This window comes from Cantharellus anzutake (assembly GCF_015039405.1).
Source record: "Cantharellus anzutake strain C23 chromosome Unknown EI90scaffold_71, whole genome shotgun sequence".
Lineage (NCBI taxonomy): Eukaryota > Fungi > Basidiomycota > Agaricomycetes > Cantharellales > Hydnaceae > Cantharellus > Cantharellus anzutake.
The window spans coordinates 383,870-402,467 of record NW_024067021.1 but is presented as its reverse complement, the minus strand read 5'-3'; the positions used below and the strand labels follow the sequence as shown (position 1 = coordinate 402,467).

Sequence of the window (18,598 nt, the reverse complement as noted above, 5' to 3'; positions counted from 1 at the left end):
CGCACAACTTTCATGGCCTGCTGTGAGACTTTGAGCATGTGCACCTTATTGGGTTCTAGTTCTTATGCTTGAACATGAGTGCTCCGGGCTGGGATCTGAATACAATATGATGACCAGTTGTTGCTCAGTGCAATATTTGGGGCTGCCGGGTTGAGACGCGAGTCTCTAGTGATAATTGACACTTCTGTCCATACCGAACATAAAAGGCTGCGATTGGAAGATCTGCGTAACATTCCTCGGCGGCGGTTTGTTGATGAGGGCAATGTGCTAGGTGCGAAGGTTGCTTCCTGAATGGTTAGTACACTGGCGTGGGAGGGGTTCTTCCACAGGGAATGAGCTGTGATGCATTGAACATAGGCTTCGGGATGAGAACACACCTATGGAATCTCATTGAGGCGCATAAGTTAAGATCAGTGACCATAGTGTTGTCACCTGAGGTCAAAGCGTTGTATCGGTCGATCTATTTCTCTGGACGTCAGCACGAATAACACCCCAGTGTTCCATTGCATGTGGCGGCCAAGTCGAGAGGAATGGACCGCAACGTGCCATGCTAAGTCTGTGCACAGCTAAGAAATGGGCGTATATATCATGTTCCTGACAATTACCATGCAAATCTATGTATCCTAAATACTACCGAGCCGTAATGTGCTACCGACAGAGTCCGATTTCGATTACAATGAGGGTGGACTCAGGTGTATTATTTCTAATCTTCTTTTTGCTCCGCGAGTTCTGCTTTGGCCTTCTCTAATTGCTCCAGTCGCAGCTGTTCCGTCCGCCTTTTTTCTCGCCGCTTCCAACCCTTCAGAACGATTGGTTTCGGTGCGAGATCAGCAAAGAAGGCTTTACAAGCAACTTCGACCACCCAACATCCTGCAAAATCAAGGATCATCGCGGTGGTGAGGCTGAACTTGAACTATACCACATAAGCATTAGTCTCACTCATCGTCAATCAAAAGGACGGGCTCACGGAGTTTTGCATTTCCACGATCTGCAGCCATCTATTCAGCTCAGGAATGAAATCTGTCGCACCTGAGAAAGCGACGGCTGAGGCACCGACAAGGCCCCACCACAGGGCACTGTTCTCCCTGATGCCTTCACGGAAAGGACGACCCTATAGCACCAAACATCAACAGTTAAGAGGTTCGGCGACAACGCTATGCCAGCGCTTACCTGGAAATTAATGGCAAACGTTGAAACTTGTTGCGAGAGGCTGAGGAGGTATATGGCAGTGTTCAGGAGGTTAGGCTCAAACTTGGCATCAAGATCGATGGGTCCTCGACTTTATCAAGAATCAGAGAGACCATGTTTTAGGAGATGCCTGTTCGCTTACACTTCGAATAAATTGGACAGATTGGTGATATAAACCAACGATGCAATATGGATCGCAAATTGAATGAGAACGGAGAGGAGAACATAGAAGTTGAAAATGTTTCCGAGAGGGCGCTCGCGGGAAAGCTGCTCCACAGGCTGAAAATGAGACGTAAATTTCCGTTCCGGCACCAGGGAAATACCAACAGACCTTGGCTCGCGATATGCAAAGGAAACACACAGACATCAAAATCCCCGTTATCGTCACTTGATAATCACCGAACTTGATTCCATCTAGGTACTGAACGCTCAAGCTATACGCGGTGATGAGACAGTTCAAAGCCAAGATCTTATACATCTGGATAGTAGCAACTAATGTGCAGCGGCCTTGGCGAATTATATTTGTAACTGATCCAGTGATGAGCAATGTTGGGTCGAGCGATGGACGATCCATACTCACTAGCCGAAACATTGGACAATTTGGAAGTGAATGGAGCAGCGCAAGAAGCATCCCCCAGTTTAATTTTGGGAGGCTCGTTATCGTCATCTAAATCAGCCATTGTGTTTGTAATGGAAGCCAAATCGAACTTGCAGCACGAGTTGAGCATACAGCCTTGAAAATGCTAATGAAAACTTACTTTCTCCATTGGATTCTTCTTCCTTGCGTCAGCTTGGGCCTCCTTTGCTTTTTGCTGTGCCGCAACAAGCTCGGGATAGAGCGAAGCGATGGCTGGTGGAACAGGGGGAGGTGGCTGGTTGAATCGTTGTGAGATCTTGAGTTGACTCTCGTAAACGGACTTGACGCGCTCATTTCTCTGGTGCTCAGCAATCTTTTGCAAGTCTGCTGGAGTGCCATCAAGCAGTGCTACACCAACATCGGCCTGTTTGAGGGCACCAACGTCATTCGTTCCGTCTCCCGCCATGAGTGTAGTGTAACCAAGATTCTTCAGCGTGGTAAGGATATACTCTTTCTGAGTAGGCGAAACGCGCGCGTAGACCCAGGTATTGTTGACGAGATCGTTAATTCCCGCCCTCCCTTCATACTGCCTGAGAGCTGCACCAGTGACACAGATGTCGTATTCGTTGAACAACGACACGTCTATTGGTTCCGATGGGTCCACAGAAATGATCTTGCTCTCATCAACAGTCCGCCATTGCAAGTCTATAAGAACTAGCTGTATGGCATACCAACTTCAGTCTACAAGTCACTAACCTGTGGGATCAGTTGCACCCTCCCGAACATCGAGTATCAAAGCATCCCGATCGACGATCTCGACTTCTTTGGCAACGTGCACGGCGGTGAGAGGGTTATCACCTGTAATCATGATACACTATTATTAAAGTATGTTAGACCCAGGCCTAAAGTATAGAATAAATCCCGGCATACCCTATGAGACGAATCCGCCAGCATTTTCAGAGACACTACGGCATCCTCCTTGAGCGGGCAGTGGAAGACCAAAAATCCCGCGAACCTGAGCTGGGATTCAACTCGCTCCCTCTGAAGTCGGTGGATCTAAGCAGAGATCATCAGGAAAGACCAGCTAGACGAAGTGGCGCAAATCACTTTATCAGCTCCCATATTTGGTAGTTCCTTCGTTCCGAGAGCGAGCACGCGACTCCCTCTACGAGTGTACCACTTGAAGGTCTCGTCGTAATCCTTGGGAATGCTGGAAAGCATACTCTTTATTGTCTCGGGGGCACCTTTTACAGCAACGAGGACTGCGCCGGTGGGCAAATGCGAAACAGTGGACATGCGCTTCAAAGCAGAGGAAAATTGGAAGCGTCGACGGATTGAAATAGACGTCCGGTGTGGCGCTGTCTTCTCCCTGGCAGTTACCACGTCTAAACGCAACGCATATTCAGTTAATGTAGAGAAGAAACCCAAATGCATACCCCTAGACACGGCCCAGTCGAGTGACTCTAAGGTCGTCTTCTCCATAGGGTCTCCAACGATGGTTCCATCATCCAATTGCACAAGGGCGTGGGCAGCGGCTAAACATAGTGTTGTGTCACGGCTTGCCTCTTTCACATTAACCAGCTTCCTGGGATTAGATGGGCTACATGGCGCAGTTAGTCATTGCACATCAAGGTGAGGCAGATGCAACTTACTCGACCCCTGCCACTCCTTCTAACACGAGATTTTCCGCAGTTATCGTACCAGTTTTGTCAAAACAACAGACATCCACTCTGCCTGCGAATGGAATACGGAACGGCTCGGTACAAAAGATGGCTGTGGAGATGGGACAGTAAAAAACAGTCCCAGATAAAGTGAGTTCAACTTACCAAACTTAGACAATGCCACTAGAGACGCATTGACAGCAAGTGAGAGCTCCATAGGTAGCTCCGGAGGGACAACACTGGTGACAATGAGAATGCAATCAAGGAGCAACTTTGACTTCTTCAAGCCTCGTTCAATTCCTGAGCCAAGCCCAGAATCAGAACTCTTATGCGCGGAGACAGAGACAGTGGCAATGATCAGTAACTGACCTCGGACCCAGACATACCAGCTTGCAGCAATAGCGAAGATGAGCAAGAAGCCAATGAATAAGAAAGACTCTAAATTATTTGCCGACACTCTCTCTGTGGAAAAGATCATCGTTCGAACGAGTTGTCCTTGTGACGTCCCAAAGCCAGTCCTTAACACAACAGCAAAACAGCCTCCGTCTGGTGTCGTGATCTTCCGATCTCCAAGACTCGTGCCACCACTAGCTTGAAGAATTTTAGTTCCAGAGAAAAGAATATTGCCCTTGTGCTGAGAATCAACATCGAGCCTTTCATCTCCTTCTAGGAGCTCAACGGACTCTTTGAGCAGAGGAGTGGATTCTCCGGAAAGCATTGCTTCGTTTACAATCACTGTGCCTTGGATGAGAAGTAGATCGGCTGGGACTGTGGTCTCTTCCTTCACCCCTCGGACTAAGTTAGGTCACATAAACAAATTAAATAACGCCTTTTGACAAGTGAGGACGCACCAATAGAAACGAGATCACCTGGAACAAGCTTGTCTGTTTGGATCTGTTCCCATTTGTCATCCCGCAGAACTTGAATAGAGAATGGCGTGATGGACATTGTACGGAATTCAGTTAATGTTCTTACTCGCTATAGAATTTGATTGAGCAGTTCCCTTATAGCAGGAACACGAAGAAACACGCACTTGCCAAACAACGGTGCATTCAAACACGACGAGCATGAAGGCAGTGAAGAGACTGTAGTACCAGTACTCATCCAAACACCAAAGTGCAACACAGAATAGCTGGAAGACGAAAAAAGGGGCGGTGGCATGTTCACCGAATAACTCCGTGAAGGAAGGAATAGGGATATCGAATTCATTCATCCCATAAAGTTCCCTCAACGAGTCTACGCTTGTGCCCGCCACACCAGAAGGTGAAGCGAAAGATGAAAGAGGAGGCCGAGAGTCGGATGGATAGGGGCGTGCTTCGAAAGAATTTGTGGTTGGGTTGTACACATACGTGTCTCTTTGATAGTTGAACGAGTAAGCCGGTATGAGCGAACCTGAAGACTGGGCATAAAGGAGCATGAGTATGCCATATAAAAGGCCTAGCTTAACACCCTCACCCGCTTCTTCGTTATGTGTACAATCTCTCCTTTACCTCTGTGTTTGAAAGGTACCAGACGGATGAGATCCGCTTCTTCAACGTTCTGTGCCTGCAGTGCATGTCAATGTCAGCGAGAAGTTGCCGTTAAAAGAAATATTGTCCATACACTGCCTGAGGTTATAAGTGCCTTCGCACCAGCACTCCATCTAGTCGCCAGGAAACTGAGCGCATGACCGGCACCGAGGGCCACGCATCCGAGGAACGTCCATTCCTCGCTCTTCACCCAGTCATCATATTTAAAGTAATACGCATATGCCCAAATTGGATATAGTAAAAGGAAAGGAACGGCGTAAGCATGCGCCCACAGTGGCCGGGAAGTGTGAAGCGAGGCTCGCTCGATGTCTTGCGAGGAGACGTGTATCGCCACCCTACGGAGCAGGCATTGAGTTTAATGAAAAATGCGACAAAGAGATGGTGGGCGCACATGGTTGTAAGCCAGAGGAAACTGCAGCAGTCTCTTTTAACGGTGCGTGAGTGCAACTATGTGCAACTGTCAGAGCAGACACGCAACCACAATTGGGATAGAATACAATCTCGGATGCAAACTTGCTAAACTAGCGCCTGGGTGGAAACATCCAAGTCTATGGGAGGAACGAATGACCTGCTATGGTCGCTGGCGCTCTTTTGGGGGGTAACGCACCTTCTCAACCGCCTTGTCATCTCAAAACGATCGAATGCATATTACAATGTGCTTCCTCTCACTTCTCGTGACAGGACATCGGCCCGTCTCCATTTCGTTTCTCCCTCGTTTTCTGGGCACAAATCTATTCTCGCTTGGGCTTTTCACCCTTCTCGCACGACAGCTATCGTGCATGACCTGAGGATAACTATACACACGACTTCCCTGAACTCTTTATCCCTATCACTTTCTGAAAAGCTATCCAATAGCCCAACTGTTCGTGCATTTTATGACGCCGGTTCCTTACTTTGCACCACTGCGTCGTTCTTATGCTTGGTGTGGCTATCGTGGTGCGCTTTTGGTACAATATGCAGTCTTGTTCGCGGAGCAGAAGTTCCCAATATTATACCACCAATGGGTGGGCTTCCCGATTCGCTGTGTATTGATCTCGATGGTCCCTTCAGCTACTTGAGGCTTGTCGTAAGATCTGGGACATATTTCCGGATGTCCCTCCACTCACATCGATTCTGCTTGTAGATACCAGGATTAACTGTTCCCCTATACCATTTTCCAGTTCTAATATCTGCTGGCATCTCTTGTCTCCTAACCCACGAAGCCGGACATGTGATAGCCGCGTCGCTTGATTCCATCCAAATAATCTCAACCGGAATCGGAATCGTAGTTGCCGTTCCGTGGGCTTACGTCTCCTTGCCCCCGTCATCCGTCTCTGCCTTGCCTCCGCGAGCGCGTCTACGGATAGCTACTTCGGGGAGCTGGCATAATTTAGTTGCATTATTGCTACTGTGGCTCGGGGCCTGGAGCGGAATCAGTGAAGCGTTGGGGAAAGTCATAGGGTGGCCATTATGGGAGTACACTGGCGACTCGGCTGCAATTGTGGCGGGAATTGATTCGGTAAGCGTTTGGTGCAAAGCTCTGGAAGTGGAATGCGACAGTTATTGAACAGCGTACTGGATTCAAATCAGGATTCGTCTCTTGTACAACATTTGCCCATTAGTTCGTCGATTGTAGCCCTCGACGATACCTCAATATTTTCCCCAGAATCTTGGCGAAGCTTCTTTTCTGATAAGGCTGGAAGCGCGAGAAATGACAGTGGCTGGTGTGTGATGGACCAGTGGTCAAACGGTCAGTTCGCTCCCGCAACCAACTTTGAATCCCCGCACCAACTCACTATTCCTGACACAGCTCACGCTTCCTCTTGCTGCTGGGATCCAGACTTCAATTCGAAATTATATTCGTCTATCGATATACCTTCCAACAAAAAGCGCCCGCAATTTGCCTGCTTCTTCCAGGGACCGGATATCCCCGGTATTCCAGGAGTCTGCCTTGACCCACTGCTTATTCTCGATCCAGCAACCCCACCTCCACTGCATCGAACTCTGGAGCGATGCAACCCACAACGTGCTGACTCATGTGAGGAAGGATGGTCTTGTGTTCGCCCTAGTCCGAAAGAACAACTCGTGAGGATATCTGTGAGGCCCCCGTCGTGGATCGACCCTCAGACTTTCACGATCGTGTGGAGGGGGCCCAAAGAGGAAGTGCTTGATCAAAGTAAGCGATTTATCATAACCCCATGACCTACCATTATCCCTATTTTTCCTTTCTATCGGGTATGGGAACCGTTCAACGCTTTGTTTCAGAAGCAGTATTCAGAGATTTCAACTGATTGCATCGGTCTCTAGTAGTGATTGGTAAATTTCAACCGCGGCACTGGATTGTCCCACCAAGTATTCCGTTAATTGTAGGCCTCTTCCAAGCGTGAGTTGTCTCCATTCAATGCCTTATGGAATGGAGCCTTCTCCATTTGTCCACGAAGATGATGTTACCATTTTTGTTAAAAACTGCCCTACTATGCATCACTCGCAACTACCTTGCTCACCAGATTATGCTTTCTTCCGTAGGTATGCATTCGCGATATCACTTTCGCTCTTCGTTCTCAACCTCTTGCCCGTTCCAATACTGGATGGTGCACAAATCTGGGAAGCCATTTGGGAATTGGCAGGAAATAAATCCCCCACACATCGTAATCCGATCAACAGAGACCTCCAGGAGGAAGCGCGCGAGACGGACAGGAGCCTCTCCCGTGTTGCAAGTCTACCCCACGGTGGCAGGATAAGACCAACAAGTCGTGGAGGGACCCGGACGGCTTGAACAACACGGCCAGGCAAGGGCTTCTACCTCCTCCGCACGTTAGAAGATGTTTATGGCCACTGGAGTGCGCTGTCTGCACTCCATCACATGATCTTGCAGCCCCTCCATCCCCATGAACAAAATCCGCTGCACAAACGTTGCCAGTTGCTATGAAACCGGAGCTTGTGTCGTGGCCCATTGAACGAAGTCGACTACAGATAAACTGGTGCCGCACCCGAGACCCCAACCTCGCGCCCTGGATTCGGGCAGCCGGAATCAGAAGGCTCGATTCTTTGAAGGATACCTGATACGAAACAGCTGGCCCAACTTTGCCCGAATATTTGTGATTGACACAGGCAGCCCTGGGAAGATTTTTGCCTATCATCTGTATATGCAGCCAAATTATCAACCTTTTGAGCTCGACCAGGAATGTTGAGAGAATGAAATATGGGATGCAGCTGTTTTGCACTGATTATCGACCGAGAATTCGGGCACTCGCTAAAAATCAATTCGTCTAGAGACCAATTATCGTATGCTCGTATCTCTCTGGTTGCTTCCTACTGTCACAGCTGAGCTTATACCTGGATGCACCCGCTTCATTTCCCCACACCCTTTTCGGAAGGATCTTGAACCAGTCGCTCGCACATCCCGTAATGACTTGCTTCAATGCAGCTGCTGCCGTCGAGGGTTGTTACCTGTTACCTCAAATCGAAGGACGGAATACGAGGGAGCTGATGGCATCATTCAAGCATAGCAACACCCAGGTCACACGCACCAGACAGTGTTAGCATGAAACTAGGCAGAAGAGGCTCCCCAGAAGGAAGCAAACTCTAGTGATGCCAACACGAAGCATGATCAGAGTATCACGAGGGTGTTGGCTTCTCTCTTGCCCTCCCTGCCCTGTAGTGCCTTGATCGGTTCAAGCGGTTCACCATTTGCTATCAGTGACACCTTGTAATAGTTCATGCTCGTAACGGATCAGCATCATGATCATGATAAGTGCAGACACCGACGCTAATATATTATCCCCCTGTGCCAACACACGAAAGTCATGCAGATCACACACAAGATGCTTGAAGATTGCCATAAGTTAAGGCAAGCAGCAGAATCATAGCGGGATTGTGGGCGTAGCCATAGAGATCTTTGATGTCAGAAAAGGAGAGTTCTTAACCACGATACCAGAAGTCAAAATGACATAACATTGCTCATCCAGTCAAGAGCAATACCCCACCCAGCGACGTGATAGGGCCCAGAGGACGGAACCTATTATATACGTATTCACAATACGGAACCACAACATGGTTTCCAACAAGGACAAAGGCATCAGTATGGCCAATCGCACACCGGTGAAAATTGCATCTCGATCTGTGGCTCAGCAACGGATACTTCACCTTTTACGATCGAGGGTGAGGAATCATAGGTCCCAGGGAAGAGTATGGTCCCAACCCCAATAGAGGGACCCGCAAACTTGTGAACGCTGAACCAAGGGTGGCGCCAACAATCCTAGTCCACGAATCAAAAATCGCCATGGATGGGTAGGAATAGACCAGTTATAGCGTAATTAGACGCTGTGACCCAGCTGTCGATCTGGGTAGGCGTGATACCCTTCACCAACCTCAAGCCATGAGCTAAAAAAGCACTAGTTGCGGTGCCTAGGAGAATTAGACTAGCATCACTTTTCCACAGCAACGTTGGTGTGATAGTATATCAGGACAATTATCAGTATAGAAGCAAAAGCGGTGATGGACCATGGCTGATGTTGTGGATGAGCGTGACATCGCGGGAACTATGCACCATTACAGGCAAACTGAATCACTGATTGCACACTGCCAAGTTACTCACGCCCTCGGGCCGCCGAACGATTCTGCAGCCTTGTTCACGAGCCTCTTCCGTTATTGGCACTTGCTTGGAGAGCTTCCTATTTAGCTTGGTAGAAGTGTTGGACGCGCTCACCAGGTAACGCTCATGCTATAAGTGCTGGGATAAACTCTCTTCACCCAAGCTTGCAAGATTCGGACCTCGAACACTCTAACCAATACTGTATGATGAACACGGTAAGCCGTATAGAACGTCCTGGACTCGGTATCCATCCACAGTGGGCAGACCTGGACAGCATATTTCAAAACGGCTAGGTCCGTGAACCAGCACGTAAAAAGAAACGCTAAACAACCTGCATCGACACTGCCAAGTGGTTGCTCACTATCATCGAGTCCCAGTGCAAGTTTAAGTAGATTTGCTGAAAGGCAGAAAACGCGGACGTGGATTGCAAGGATGAGTAGAGATATTGTAATCATAGCTAGGCTAGAACCTGGATTGTTGATTCTTGTGTCAGAACAAGTGGGAAGTATGCCGCCAGCATTCTTCACAAGACAAAGCAGTACCGAGAGTGTTCCAAACGATTCGACTACAGGGAACGGCAGCCAGACGGATAACTGGAGGCACTCTGTGTTGTCATTCAGGGCTGGAGGCAGCAGAAATAACTGGTCCAATGAGTTAGCAAGGTATAAACGACAACAAGGGGTGACCGGGAGGCGGAAGTGGCATGCTCAGAAGCATCTAGTGTGATTGAGGGTGAAGTCCAAACAATATCATTAACGCTCTTGTAATCGTGAGCCTCATTGTTCTCAAAACGATCACTAATCTCTAGGCAGGACCCAGCTCACTATTGGAAGATAGAAATGATCTTAGCCTTCCGCTGTAGAATTGAGAAACTGGAGGAGGTTCGCGCGCGCTTCCTCCATGTTATCTTTAGGTGGCCTGAGTTTGATCTGGGTAATGAACATCGGGGTTAACGAGAGCTATTATGATGTGAATGAACGGGCGCACTCTTTTCCCTGTCAGAACACTCCGCCTTTCCTGTGCCTTCGGGGACCTCCGTTCTTTGTCACGCTTCCTGTCTTTTTCCCTGTCCCTGTGATGGTCACTTTTTCTCCTCTTGGCATCTGAGTGTCGGTGATGGCGCTCGTGACTGCGACTGCGACTGCTGCTGCGACTGCTGGTGCCAGTTCTTCCTCTCTTGCGATGGTCAGAACCATGCCGACGGGCGCGTGAACGTTCATCATCCCGACTGCTAGAGGCAGGATGGCGATGGCGATGGCCAGAGGACTCAGTTGATTCTGACTCAGACGATGAACCGGAAAGGGAAGGCGGGCGGTTGGAGCGTGAACGGCGCTGCAGAAGCTTCAGGGAAGCAGTTCGTGAAGCAAGATAAGCCGCACTCACATGATGACGATCAGCAGCCTTTCCACGGCTTTCCCTTTCATGATAAGAGTGGCGACGTGAAGGAGATTGGCCTCGGTCTTTATACCTCAAGCTGCTCTCTTGTTCGTTCTCTTTGGCGGTAGTGCGCGAGCGGCTGTGTGAGCGGCCCGCGCGGAAGGACTGTGATGGCGATGGTGGTAACGCGATCTTTTACTTTCGGGACTTCGGCCGCGTTCGCGTTCGTGAGTGTCACCATGATGAGGACGCTCACGCCTTCGATGATATTCATCACCGTAGTCTAATCCACTCATGTTTGCCATGAATGAGAGGTTTTATTTTTGTCGCAGATGTTCGGATGGTTGAGGAATTTAAGCATGATGATCACCACCGATAATCAGGAGAAAGAATAGTGTGAGTCTAAGGTCGAGCGATGGAGAAACAAACAAGCAGCTCACCGTGTCCCCTAGAAGTGCGGCTATGACTGTCGCGAACCCTATTTCCACCGCCACGCCCGTCGCGGTCGCGATCCATGCGGTACTAGTCAGGTTTCAATTTGGCAAGCAAAGTCCAAGTTGCTTGTTAGCAACACGTGATCCTCTCGTTTCATCCGTCACTGCTTAGGTTAAACTGCAGCACGCTCATCGTCCACCGTCCTCACTGGGCCACCCCCCGAGGATCTCTGCTGCCTTTTCTATGACTTCAGGACGACGCTAGATGTTCTCAGTGAACCCTCTAACGCTCAAAGCGGCTGTCTCCCGTGGCTAAATACTCGCCTTTATGCTATTCTCAGGCTCGAAGGATGTAAAGATGTTACAAGGCGCTGGCGAGCGTCGATGACTCTTCAGAAAAGGGTTCTGTTATGTACAAAGAGAGAGAGAGCGCCACGACACAAAGACGAGAGGAACAATTTCCGGAAAACCGAGTGATACGAGGATGAGCTTAAAATATCGATCAAACAGTCACTGCGGCTGTACCATATTTGATCACTAGGATTCCAGTACGATCAAGGTCGAAATCGCTATTAAGTTTCTTCGCTGCTTTCCTCCCCCCAATTGCATTTCCGATCATGCACTCCAGCGCCGCGTTCAACGTAGAAAATTTGATCTGGTATGCTGGGTCCAAGAGCGTCGAAACGTACTCCAAGACTTCAGCAAGGTCTTTCATCTCTAGTTCGCCAAGGTCCTTCCCATGCCAAGCTAAGAGTGGAGATGAGTCGACCACTGGAATTGCTATTCCAGGCACTCCATTCATGACGTGGAACCACATCTTGCACTGGTCGGGCCTTCGACCTTGGGACCAAAGGCCTCTGAAAGGTGATATTCCGGCGATGCACACAAGCGCACGAGACGTTGAAGGGGTCTTGGGAGGTTGAAATGTGGGCGACGAATTTACAAAAGAGATGAGGCGTCCGAATATGGATTTGAAAAAGCCGACGAGTTGAAAGGCTAGGATCTGGTCAGCAGCGATGATTGGCCCGCGGAGTTGAACGAAGGAAATCTGGCGAGAAGAAACGTGAGATGTGTTCTCTCCGAAGGGGGTGCAGTGAACTATACCTCATTGATTCGTGACACCAAAGGTTGACGATGAGTGGAATACACGTAAGGGCAAAACCAACCCGGACCCGTGGAAACAATGCCCTTAGCCAGGTCAATTTGCGGAAAGATGGCATACGAACAGGCTCCAGCTTCGCATGTTCTTCAAACAACTTGTGACACACGCCGAGTTGGAACTTATGAACTGCCGTCGTCTCGAGTCCCCGGAAACCATCGGTGCTAGGGTTGGCAACATGCCATTCAACAGGTGCATTCTGACGGGCTTTTCCATGTGCCTCGCTGGCGCGAGCCACGAGTGTACCCAGACCAATATTCACAATCATGTGTGCTCCGTGAGTTGCCAGAAAGCCATCTGGATCCACATGTGCAACGCCCCGATTATCCCATTGATTACCCCATCGACTGGGAGCACATCTGAGATACCATCGACAAGACCAAGCGTTAGGATGTCCCGCCCTCTAACGTTCACCGGTTCAATGGGATTATTGTCCCTTTCCAACCCAAAAAAATATCGTCAGGCGGCGAAAGACGGCGAAGCACAGGACTTAACACACCCCAATGGGAGAAATTCATCGGAAGTTGTACGGTAGCCACCGTTCCTCGGACTGTGGCAATTACGGCTTTGACGGGAAGCTTGTTGCCTGCGAGGCGTTTGAGGGCGTTCGATTTCTGCTCTGACATCCTGGGGGAGGGATGATTGATGCCTATGGTTGCCCACCCGATTAAGTACCAGGAAATCACAGCCTGACAAGATATACACATGGGTACGTTCATGTGTAACCCCGTTCGAATGATTACATGTTTGGGATGAAAGTTTCTTGCAACGTTCTTCCGACACAACCAGACCTGAAATGTTAAAATCCTATTATAAAACATAGGTATAAAACTCTACGGTACAAAGATAGTTTCTCGATACTCTTTGATCGTATCGCTAGTTCTGACACGTGCGCCAAGTAATTGCATTGACAAATTGATCCCGACGAAGCAAACGCCAAAACCGTTTAAGTAGTCTTGGTACGTATCCACGATGAGATTTTGATACCACCCTCATTTTTGCCACGTGCAACAGTATCCAATACTCTAATTTTTCCCAGATGCCCACACTCATTTTTTTGAACTCATCATGTAGGGATTCCGTGCAAGTCCAATTCGCTACCTCAGTGGCTACACTCGCGAGATCAGATGTAAGCTTAGGGCAAAAACTGATGATTCCTGTGAGCGTCCGTCTGTGCGTATTTATGTACAAAGTGAAATGCATTGTGGAGTGGTCCCATGTGGGTGACTCCTGTGCGACTACGCGATCAGTGATTCCCTCCACATAAATCTTCCACATAAACACCAGCTATGTGTATATATGCCCGGCTTCGGTGATTCGTCATTACAACATATCTATCTGAACTATTTTGGTACAATGCTTTGGTTTACAAGCGCTGAAAGGAAAGTTTACCATTGAGGCATCAAAAATTGGCGTCTCAAACTGTAATAACTCTTGATTTGTACGTACGCTGTAGACTGCTCATTGAGTCCTATGGATTATACGGACATTTCCCTACAGGATTCCCGATGCTTCCGTTTTGAAGTCCATGTTGATGGACGCAGTCGAGGATGGCTTACATAAAAGCTACTTCAATTTTCTTTCCTCTCTCCTCAGTTCACATACTTGGACTGAGCTAGGTGAGATCCGCTTTATTTCTTGGAACGTAGTCTTCACATTTTATATATGTACTTGTATAGGCCGCCAGGTAATTATGAATCATACTAAGTTCACATACTTGCGTGGAACCGAGCACTAGTTATACACCACCGCTTGCTAGTTCATAATTCTAATAGTAACCATCAACTAACGATCGCAACCCTGTGGTGGCTTAGGGACTGGGACTTCCCCTGATGTGATTACACGTATTGTCCTAGGCAGGTGACGTCACCAGCCTAGTATTGTCCACGGGAGAGTTCCCAACGGACAAGCGCCCAACACTGAATGGAAAGGATCTTCATAAGATCATGATCGAATGATGGGTGTTCGTGCATTGCGATGAATACTTGCTCTCATATCACCCCAGTTTACAGCCGCCGTAACAAAAAAAAAAACAGCGCATCCCCGGTTTGAGTGGATATATCGCGCGGGCAACAACTGATCCGATTGATGATTTAGGTAAAAAATTGAGCGCCCACCGTATCCCAGTGGCACCGACAAAAATATTGGAGATCAGGCCCTTAACCACATGCCCATCACAATGGGCAAACACCGCAAACCTGCGGCAGGGACCTTATCGTTACAATGTCTAACTCGATGAGCACACAGATATCTCGACAGCAACACAAGTGCCTGTACACACCATCCAGGATGTTCTCCATAACCCACAAAGGCACCACCGTGAGAGACGCGTGACCGACCACACTCTCTCAGTAATGCACTGCTGAAGTTCCTAGATAGTCGATTGGTATGAAACCAGACCTCCTAGTCTCTGAGCTACAAGAAGCTGTCGATGAAGAGTTCCATCTTCAGACCAGTGAAAGCACAATTCTCTGTGAAATGGAGCACCGTGGCCCGTATGATACGTGCGCTGTTGAATGGTACACGTGAAGTAGGATAGATCGAGGCTTCTGCAATAGCTGCGAGCTTGAAGACCCCGGCACACGGAGCGCTAAAACGTCTGAGATAATATACTGTGACTTATCTCAAATTTGACCCTACGAGACCCACCTGGCTGTTTATTTTTGACGGAGGCCGTGAGGTTGAAGCCGGGCAAAGATATGACAGAAAAGACTGAGCCCTCCATTCGAGATCAGCAGCGCTCCCTATAAAGGGAAGCCCTTGGGAGGCGGCGAATAAGATATGCGTGCAAGCCCCTCACTCAGCATGCTTCTAAACCAAGAAATAACGTAGTCATAAGGCGGGGGCCTCGTGGCGCAACTAATAGTGAAGCAAAATCGATCCGCAGACTCGGGCCATCAGGAAAACAACGCCTTCAACCTAGCAAAGAGTAGCCGCACAAGCCTGATTCGTAGTAATGGGCAATGGGGAGGAACCGAGTGAGGAAAATACAGAAAAGGCCAACCCTTCCTAGTCAGGTTGAAAGCTAGGTTCGAAGTAAGTAAGCCTTCATAGCCATGAACAGAGTCCCTCAAAGGGAATCGAAGGGTTAACACCAAGGAAGCCGGAACTCTGGTGAGAACAGTGTCCGAGATAACGCTAAGTAGCAAAGTTTGTTGTTTTCTCCTGTTTGGTTTTTCGGCTCTTTCCTGTCTTCTCATCACTTTCCTCTCGTGTGTTGCTATTTTTTGCGCTTACCCGCCACCATCCCCTGTCTCCACCTCAGTATATTTCGCCCGGATCGCTTGCAAATCCATAGGCTTCGGTTGTCGGGACCGTGGCTGGTCGCACACACTCCATCTGCACCAAACTCCGTCATACACCTCCAATCTTTATCACCGTTTTAAAAAAAAAAAAATCGTTCACTCATGACCGCCCTGTAAAATAGAAAAGGGAGCAAGGAAAGCATATGAGCCTGAGGATGGTGATAAAAGCGGGGGCACGGTACCAGAGCCTTCGGGAACTGCCGTTTTGCAGATAATCAGCACGATAGCGTTGTACTTTGAGCCCTCCCAAGACCAAGGCTATCACGAAGTTTCCCTTGCGTATCCCTACCTCTGCTGCGATGGTTATTCGCACTGGCCCCAGTGCGGTTGCGCTAAACGGTGACATCTACTATCATATTATAGAGCAGCTCGCCGCCATTCAATTCTCTTCTGTCTGTTAGTCTTGTCAGCCGTGCCTTTTATAAGTTCACTACCGTTATCCGGTTTCGGGTCATTCAAATAGGTGGCTCCCAATGGGGCCCAGGGGGTGCGCCGGAGTTTGAACTCCACCTCCTCAAGCGATTAGAAGACAATCCATCACTCCTCTCATACGTCCGCAAAGTAATCATCGATCCTGCATACGTGATTGATGAGGACGGTGAGGAGGTGGAGAGGCGAATTCTAGAAAAGACCCTGCATCTGCTTCCCCGCATGATATATCTGACGGACCTTTGGTTCGTTGTGTTATCTTCTTGTCACTCCTTTTCCAATGCCAAAAACAATTAGCTTTCATATTGTACCTGACATTGAGCGCAACAACACACTTGAAGAAGGACAAATCCTCTCATCCCTTCGGAGACTTTCTATCGACAGTGTTCACACCGATGAATCGTGGCGTCATGGTATCCCATGGGATAGCCTTAAAGAATTACAGTTCACATACTTTTCTGATATCCTCCTTGACGTGGTTGATCAAATGTACTCCCTTCGTTCCATCAAGCTGACGGGTCAAGTTCCCCTTGGCAAATCATGAGTGAAGACCATTTGGGAGTCAAACGCCGCATTGCTGAGTTCCTTCGCGAGGTCCCTTCTGCCCTGGAAGAGCTCGACCTTGAGGAACTTACTGGAGATATCCCTGTCTCTATCTTTGCCCGGTTTGGCCGCTCGCTCAAAAGGCTCAGGCTCTCTACATACCAGAGGATATGGCAGAGGTGAGGGAGGGATGAACTGGAGGTGAACCGGAATGGTGGTGGAGTAGATTGGAGGTTGGGTGGAGTTGGTATGGATATGACAAGAACCAGGGAACAGCTTGGTGGTGGTCTTGTTAGAACCTCCCAACTGACCTTCCTTAGTTCTCTCCTTCAGCAGGTTGTTGTGTCCCCAAGCCACTTGGCTCAGGTGTAGAGTACTGTAAGTTTACTGTTCCTCCTGTGGGGAAGGATGGTTGCTGGCTTGTCTGTCCAGCATGGAGACTTGCATCTCTCTCCCAATATTTGGAAGCTTTTGCTACCTGCCCCACAGCTTTTGCAGTGATTCCTCAGGAGTCCTGAGTGGTTTGAACTGGGACTTCACAGAGGCAGCTTTGCCTAGTCTTTCCCAGGAGATGTTTCCCCTGTTCTCAGGGGAATTGTAATCCTCATGCGTTTTGCGATACTTGGGAGTTCCAAGAAATATCTTCACTTTTTTGCAAAGGTCTTTATGTACCTTGCCACTTTTAAAGGCAGCTTTGGCCTGTTTGTACCAGTGTATGAATGCTTTTCCATTCACACTTGTCCACCAAGTGTATGCAGCAATGTGCACCACTTCTGACCCTGCTGTTCTCCTCATGGGAAGTTGGGTCAATTATTATGTCAATGGGAGCGTCTCAGGGCACACCCTGACTAGCCTGGACCCGGGCCCACGTCCGGACCCGCTACACTTCCTGTGTGTGCACTTCCTGTGCTGCATGCTCTGCATGCCACATGATCCGGCCCCAGATCCTACTTCCAGGTATCCCCGGAAGTTTTTGCCATATTGGGGCCACTGTGGGAAAGTGAGAAGTTCACCTTCTTCTCACTTTCTTACCCACAGCAGAGTTGTGCCCCAGACAGGGCTGTTCACAGGCTAGGCTGTGGGCCATAGAGAAGGGTCATGGGGACCCAGGGTTTGTCCCCTGACAGAGCATTGACTTTGCTGAACTCATTGAGTTCAGCAGTCTCATATAACCTGTGGACACTTCCCTGCAGGGTAGCTTTCCCATAGGGTGCTGAGGTACTCAGTGGCCTGCCACCTCTGGCAGTGGTCCCTGCTTGGGGGTCTGCCATCGGTTGCCTACCACTCTCCCTCTTCCCCTTGACATGGGTTTGCCCTCCTGAGGGCAGGCCCTTATGCAACCCAGACAGGGTTGCCTGCCCACAGGGTGGTGGGATAGTCGGTGCCCTGCCCCTTGGTGTGCTAGTGTAAAGAAGGGGTGGTGATTACATTATTCCTTTATTATTCCTTGTTGTACTTTTGTATTTACATATGTGGTGTGGAGTTGGGTAAAGGGTTCTTTACTCTTCTCCACACCAACATCGAATACTAAGTTCTGTCTAACCTGGATATTGACTGACCTGAGGAGTGAAGAGGCACTAAGGTCAGCACCTACACCGACCTTACAGCTAGTCCCTGCTTGGGGTCACACCTCATGTGGCCTGGCACTGTATCCCCTCTCCCTGACCTGGGAGACCCCCATCATAATGGGTTTGGCAGCAAGGTCTGCCAGTGCGCATGCCTCTTCAAGCTTGCATTTTAATGTTTCGATCTCCCGCTTCTGGAGATTGACTTCTCTCTCAGAGAGGCAAAGATGCCTTCGGCATCTCTGTGTGCTCTATTAT

At 49.0% G+C, this 18,598-nt stretch overlaps 5 protein-coding genes across 5 annotated transcripts; 1 reads left to right on the top strand and 4 right to left on the bottom strand.

Moving 5' to 3' along the window:
• Positions 1-493: 493 nt before the first annotated feature.
• EI90DRAFT_3001199 (endoplasmic reticulum Ca-transporting P-type ATPase) lies at positions 494-5,460 on the bottom strand. The gene is made up of 18 exons (XM_039056325.1): positions 5,347-5,460; positions 5,029-5,290; positions 4,882-4,971; positions 4,460-4,825; positions 4,278-4,404; positions 3,796-4,221; positions 3,592-3,726; positions 3,418-3,538; positions 2,873-3,365; positions 2,696-2,821; positions 2,522-2,639; positions 1,947-2,470; positions 1,769-1,895; positions 1,520-1,716; positions 1,331-1,467; positions 1,171-1,279; positions 968-1,111; positions 494-913 (listed from the first exon to the last, which is right to left on the bottom strand). Coding segments are annotated over exons 1-18 (3,714 nt in total). The 5' UTR covers positions 5,349-5,460; the 3' UTR covers positions 494-703.
• EI90DRAFT_2479716 (uncharacterized protein) lies at positions 5,347-7,966 on the top strand. The gene is made up of 6 exons (XM_039053095.1): positions 5,347-6,021; positions 6,079-6,453; positions 6,525-6,684; positions 6,775-7,110; positions 7,242-7,317; positions 7,461-7,966. The coding sequence occupies exons 1-6, from the start codon at positions 5,506-5,508 to the stop codon at positions 7,708-7,710; spliced, it is 1,713 nt and encodes a 570-aa protein (XP_038910897.1). The 5' UTR covers positions 5,347-5,505; the 3' UTR covers positions 7,711-7,966.
• A 1,238-nt stretch (positions 7,967-9,204) lies between these two features.
• EI90DRAFT_2937035 (uncharacterized protein) lies at positions 9,205-9,390 on the bottom strand (the record flags this gene model as incomplete). The annotated part of the gene is made up of 1 exon (XM_039055175.1): positions 9,205-9,390. A coding segment is annotated over one exon (186 nt), but the record flags the coding sequence as incomplete, so codon positions are not given.
• Positions 9,391-9,933: 543 nt separating this feature from the next.
• EI90DRAFT_3077934 (uncharacterized protein) lies at positions 9,934-11,469 on the bottom strand. Its single transcript, XM_039061751.1, has 5 exons — positions 11,346-11,469; positions 11,072-11,188; positions 10,912-11,021; positions 10,516-10,860; positions 9,934-10,457 (listed from the first exon to the last, which is right to left on the bottom strand). The coding sequence occupies exons 1-5, from the start codon at positions 11,419-11,421 to the stop codon at positions 10,374-10,376; spliced, it is 732 nt and encodes a 243-aa protein (XP_038910895.1). The 5' UTR covers positions 11,422-11,469; the 3' UTR covers positions 9,934-10,373.
• A 331-nt stretch (positions 11,470-11,800) lies between these two features.
• EI90DRAFT_3077932 (uncharacterized protein) lies at positions 11,801-12,935 on the bottom strand. The gene is given in 4 exon segments (XM_039061750.1): positions 11,801-12,387; positions 12,444-12,527; positions 12,566-12,819; positions 12,832-12,935. The coding sequence occupies 3 exon segments, from the start codon at positions 12,764-12,766 to the stop codon at positions 11,842-11,844; spliced, it is 831 nt and encodes a 276-aa protein (XP_038910894.1). The 5' UTR covers positions 12,767-12,819; positions 12,832-12,935; the 3' UTR covers positions 11,801-11,841.
• Between the last annotated feature and the right edge of the window lie 5,663 nt (positions 12,936-18,598).